The 5000-nt window shown below is 55.4% G+C and overlaps 3 protein-coding genes across 3 annotated transcripts in view; 1 reads left to right on the top strand and 2 right to left on the bottom strand.

Moving 5' to 3' along the window:
• PTSG_12159 (uncharacterized protein) overlaps positions 1 to 1882 on the bottom strand; it is a 10090-nt gene extending 8208 nt beyond the window's left edge. The window contains exons 1-2 of the mRNA XM_004994380.1: positions 720 to 1882; positions 397 to 504 (exon numbers count right to left, since the gene is read on the bottom strand). Coding sequence (XP_004994437.1) covers positions 397 to 504; positions 720 to 1420 — 809 coding nt within the window. The 5' untranslated portion in view covers positions 1421 to 1882. The remainder of the gene's footprint in view (positions 1 to 396; positions 505 to 719) is intronic.
• A 362-nt stretch (positions 1883 to 2244) lies between these two features.
• On the bottom strand, positions 2245 to 4436 carry PTSG_04351 (uncharacterized protein; the record flags this gene model as incomplete). Its single annotated transcript, XM_004994381.1, has 7 exons — positions 2245 to 2599; positions 2820 to 2871; positions 3043 to 3170; positions 3390 to 3580; positions 3751 to 3795; positions 3985 to 4123; positions 4369 to 4436. 7 exons carry the CDS (start codon positions 4434 to 4436, stop codon positions 2245 to 2247), a joined length of 978 nt encoding a protein of 325 aa, XP_004994438.1.
• A 75-nt stretch (positions 4437 to 4511) lies between these two features.
• The window catches only part of PTSG_04352 (uncharacterized protein), a 5271-nt gene continuing 4782 nt past the window's right edge, over positions 4512 to 5000 (top strand). Inside the window, exons 1-2 of the mRNA XM_004994382.1 lie at positions 4512 to 4641; positions 4776 to 4917. Of these exons, the coding sequence (XP_004994439.1) occupies positions 4580 to 4641; positions 4776 to 4917 (204 nt within the window). The 5' untranslated portion in view covers positions 4512 to 4579. The remainder of the gene's footprint in view (positions 4642 to 4775; positions 4918 to 5000) is intronic.

Below are 5000 nucleotides of genomic sequence, written 5' to 3' on the forward strand. Positions count from 1 at the left end.
TTCGGTGTGGGGCGTACGCCATCCCTTCTTTCATAGGACCTCGTAGGGTATATCAGTTATAGAGAGTTGGTGACATTTTTAGCCACCCCTGTGCGTATCTCGTTTAACTCTGGAAGGGCTCCCGCCCGCCACCGGGGCACATGTACCTCAGCGTAGAGCTCCCGATATTCTTGTCCTATAACATTTATACCACTGTTATTAGCGGCAAGGCGTGGTCGTCTTCTGTGAAGTAACTTCCAGGAGATAGTAGATTACTATTATTCGTTTTACCCTCTTACTCACAGTCACCCACCACCACCACCCACCACCACCACCACCACACACACACACACACACACACACACACACACACACACACACACACACACACACACACACACACACACAAACACTTGCTTGTTGATGCGCAATGCCTTGCGATAGATGATGCCGATGGTGCCAGCCATGAGCTGATATCCGCACCGCCACGAAAACATAAACGCAACATGATGCAGCGCCAAATGCCTGTGTGTGGTTATGCGTGGTTGTGTATGGTTGTGTGCGCGTGGTTGTGTGGCACTGCAGGTGAGTGATGTGTGACATACAAGATGCACACAAGACAGTCCACACACACACACACACACACACACACACACACACACACACACACACACACACACGCACACACACACACATGCCCACACACGCACGCAGGCACATAGCTGCAAGGTGGCACTTACGCAAACACGGTTGAGATGAGGGCGCCGGCCCACTTGTAGGCGTCGCGGCTGTCGCCGTCGTTCTGCAGGTTGCGCACAATTTGACCCAGGAACACGGGCTCCATGATCTGGAAAAGCGTCTCGATGAAGAGCAGGAGAGACGTGAAGCACCACACGCCCCAGAAGGTGCGCATGTACGCCTTGACGAGCGAGCCGTTCTTCTTGTGCCGCTCCTTCTCCCACTCCCGCTCCACGCGGTCGGCCAGCTGCCGCGCCTCCTCCGCAGATGGGATGGGAAACAGGTCCTCGGAGTTGAGCTGGCGCTTGGCGCCGAGACGGCACAGTGGGTTGAGGTAGGAGAACGTGATGTACATGAACCAGCGCAGCGGGGTGGTCAGCGGCTTGTCGATGGGGCTGCGCGTGTACCTGGGCGCCGTCTCGTCCTTGGGCGCGTGCTCTTTGAACGATGGCTCCGCTGCTGCCTCTTCTTTCCCATCGATGCCAGCACCCTTGTCGGTGGTGGAGGTGGTGGTTGCAGGGCCATCTGCATCGCCATTGCGATGGCTTCCTGAGCGTTGCTGCTGCTCTGCAACCTGAGCGTTGCTGTCGCTGTTGCTGTCGCTGTTGCTGCTGTTGTTGTGGCTGTTGCTGCTGTTGCTGTTGTTGTTGGACCGTCCAACTGCCTTGCGGTAGCTGTCTGTCCTCTCGTCCACATCAGCCATCTCCACAGGTGCAAGCTGCTGGTGATGTGAATAGAAATGAACTTTGTCTGCTGCTTGGTGCGACTGTCGCCGCCGTTGCGCTGGCCACTCAGCCGTGGTGTTGCTCAGTCTCCCGTCACCTCACGTGTAAGCGTGCGAGTCTCTCGCTCTCTGCCTTACACTGAGTTACGTGGGCGATGCAGAAGCGCGAAGGCGCGAAGGCGTGGAGGTCAGGGATGCAGCATGCACCCGCGTGCAAGTCGTGCAGGGGGTCGAGAAGCGGAGCGCGTGTGTGTCTGGAGCAGGCAACAGGTCAACGTAACATGTGACGCGAAAGTGTGCACACACACACTCACGAACACAAACAAACACACGTGCAGCCGCAATTTCGCAACAATTTCGTGTTTGATGACGGCAAATGATGACGAATTTGGTGGTGCTGGTCCTTTGCTCGGGTGCTCTTGCTTGCAGGCACACCTGACGGAGATGTGAAAAATGAACATGGTCACTGCTCTCGCACCACTCCAAGCACCACACTCACATCACATCACACACGCGTTCAGTGACATGACGCATGGGTTGTTGACAGACATGGTTCTTGGTTGACCCACAACTGCAATTGACACGACTATATTTAGCCTGCTGTGACACATGTGACACATGACTTGCTCCATTCACTCCAACCTTCCCGAACGGGGACTTTGGCCACCTTCTCCCATGGAACCAACCAGTCTTCCGGACACGGACAAGACAGAAACGCACACACGCACACACGCACACACGCACACACACACACACACACACACACACACACGCACACACACACACACACGCATATTTTTTGACTATCTATCGTCGCCCTTATCGTCCCTAGCTGCCGTCTTCGTCTTCTTCAGCTCATTCTCACCGCCATCATCGCTAGCTGCTATCTGCACGTGACCCTCCTCAATACCAACACCATCACCATCACCATCAGCACCAACACCACCACCATCAACATCAACACCACCACTGCATGCTGGGTTGCCGCGGCGAACGAAGAGCCAGAGGGGGCGCTTCCACGTTGTCGTGCCCAGCTCCGCCACCAGCGCAAACCCAGCGCCCTCAATCTGCAATTTGATGGCGGGAAACAGCTTTGCACCACGCAGTGCCAGCCGGTCGATATACGGGGGCTGCTCTCCTTTGCCGCGACGCAGCCGTCTTGTGGTGGTGGTGATGATGGTGGTGGTGTGAGTGAGTGATGGAGTGAGTGATGAGTGAGTGAGTGAGACAGAGAGACAGACAGAGAGAGCGTGTGAGTGTGAGAGACACAGAGACAGACAGAGAGAGCGCGTGAGTGTGTGCGTGTGTACGTAGGTGCGGGTTGAGCAAACGTCGAGCACGAGTGCCACAACGCAAAGCCAATGCGCCTGTCGCTCACCTTCGGCACGTCTTGTAACTTGGGCTCCGCTGAGGCTCTACAAGCAAGGCATCTGGCCCGATCACACACATGCATGAGGCAAGCAGCATGTAAGCACGCACATGTGTGCATATGGACACAAACACATGCTCTTCCACTTGTACATGCGTAGTTCCATACACACCCACACCCACACACACACCCACACACACACCCACACACACACACACACACACACACACACCTGTGAGGTTGCACAGCGTTGAGAGGGTGCGCATGAACTTGTCATCGCCGACGTTGACGTGAATCCACATTGTGACGGAGAACAGACACACAAGCGAAAACCGATCCCGCCCACGCGCGCGCAGAAACCTGAGCACGTCATTATGGGGATGAGCGAGCAGTGGACTGAGGTGGAGTGAAGCGGGGCAAAGTGACACTGAGGTGGAAGAGACAGCGAGAGAAATAAAGCGCGCCAACTTGATCACTATCACAGTGTAAGTTCAGCATTATTGTCGCCGACGTTTATCTGCAGCTGCAATGCCTCAAACATCACCATCACCTCCCCCCCAGCAACACGTCTCAACGCACCTTTCAGCTTCGACAGCAAGCGCGTCGTGCTCGCTTACATCCAGCACGCCAAACTCCAAGCTGCGTGGCGCGTCGGCTTCCACTTTCCCGCCTTGCTGCTGTATCCTCGCACTGTTCCCCGAAAGGAAGCTGGCACGCGCTGTCTCCACCAGCCGAGGATCCACATCACACCCGAAGCAGTGAACTTGTCGCTGTTGGTAAGAGAGGAACACAAGGGAACATGAGATCACACGTGGCATACAAGCAAAAGTGGGAGTTGAGTGCAGGAGCGCGGAAAGAATACACGTACGAGACCACACTAGCTGCTTTGCTTCCGCTCGATGACACGATGCATGTACAGCATGGTTGGTGGTGATCGCACCTTTGTTTGTGACGCCAGTAAGCGCTGCAGTTCAACCGTCAGCTCCTGTCAAATGAAAACCGCAAGACACAGCATGTGTGTGAGTGAGTCGGGCATGGTTTCCAAGACACACACATGTGTGCGAGTGTGAGTGAGTGAGTGAGTGAGTGAGTGCGAGTGTGGGTGTGGGTGTGCAGGTATGTTTGCGGACAAGCCCTTGAATCGAATGCAACGCGTGGCGCAGCACACACCAACCCCGGTGTTGCAGCCGATGTCCAGGAGGCAGAATGGCACATCGTCCTTCACGCCATTGTCCACGCTCAGGATGGTTGAGACCACATGCGCCGAATCGAGCTTGTTCAGTCGCTCATCCACTGGGTTGAACTGATAGTAGCTGACGGAACAAAAGCGGCACGTGGCATTTGAGTGTGAGCGGGGTGTGTGTGAGCGGTGCGTGTGGGTGTGTGTGCGTGGGTGTGAAGCCTCGTTACACACACACACACACACACACACACACACACACACACACACACACACACACACACACACACACACACACACACACACACACACACACGCACACACACACACACACGCACACATACCACATACCACACACACGGACATGTGCTGACCTACAAGGGAAAGTTGCCAAGCGTCTTGGCGCCCGGGTCAGACGACTGCTCCTGCTCCTGCTCCTCCGCCATCGTCATCACCACGAGCGATGAGTGCTTGGCCAGTCCTGAAGTTGGGACGATTTGTGGATAATTTCCACAAATAATCTGCGTCCGGTGGGCGTGCACAACAACTCGCCAACAACCAACCAACCAACCAACAACAACTTGCCAGGATGGGTGGCCTGTTCCCAGACGACTTGCCAAACATCGACTATCGCGATGCTCTGCCCGATAGGTGCGTGCTGCTTGTGCGTTTACTTGTCTGCTTGTGTGCGTGCGGGTGGTTTCAGCGCAAGCACCGCTGGAAATGCGCCTCGTCTCATCATGTGTTGGGCGTGCATCCATTGTGTTTTGTCACGACAACAACAGGGCCTTCTTCATCGTGAGCATTGTCATCGCCGTGATTCTGCTGGTGAAGGAGTACGCGGAGCTCGTGGTGCAGGCTGTTGGCGCCTTTCCAAAGTCCATCTGTTTCGTGTACCTCGTCGGCGCGTACACTTTCGTCTATGTGGTACGGGTGAAGAGAAGGCGAGCGTATTGAACGACGGGTTCATGTTGTGTCGATTGCAGCCCTGCGACTGTGTTCGCTTTGCA

The sequence above is a fragment of the Salpingoeca rosetta genome (genome assembly GCF_000188695.1).
Source record: "Salpingoeca rosetta unplaced genomic scaffold supercont1.10, whole genome shotgun sequence".
NCBI classification, from domain to species: Eukaryota; class Choanoflagellata; order Craspedida; family Salpingoecidae; genus Salpingoeca; species Salpingoeca rosetta.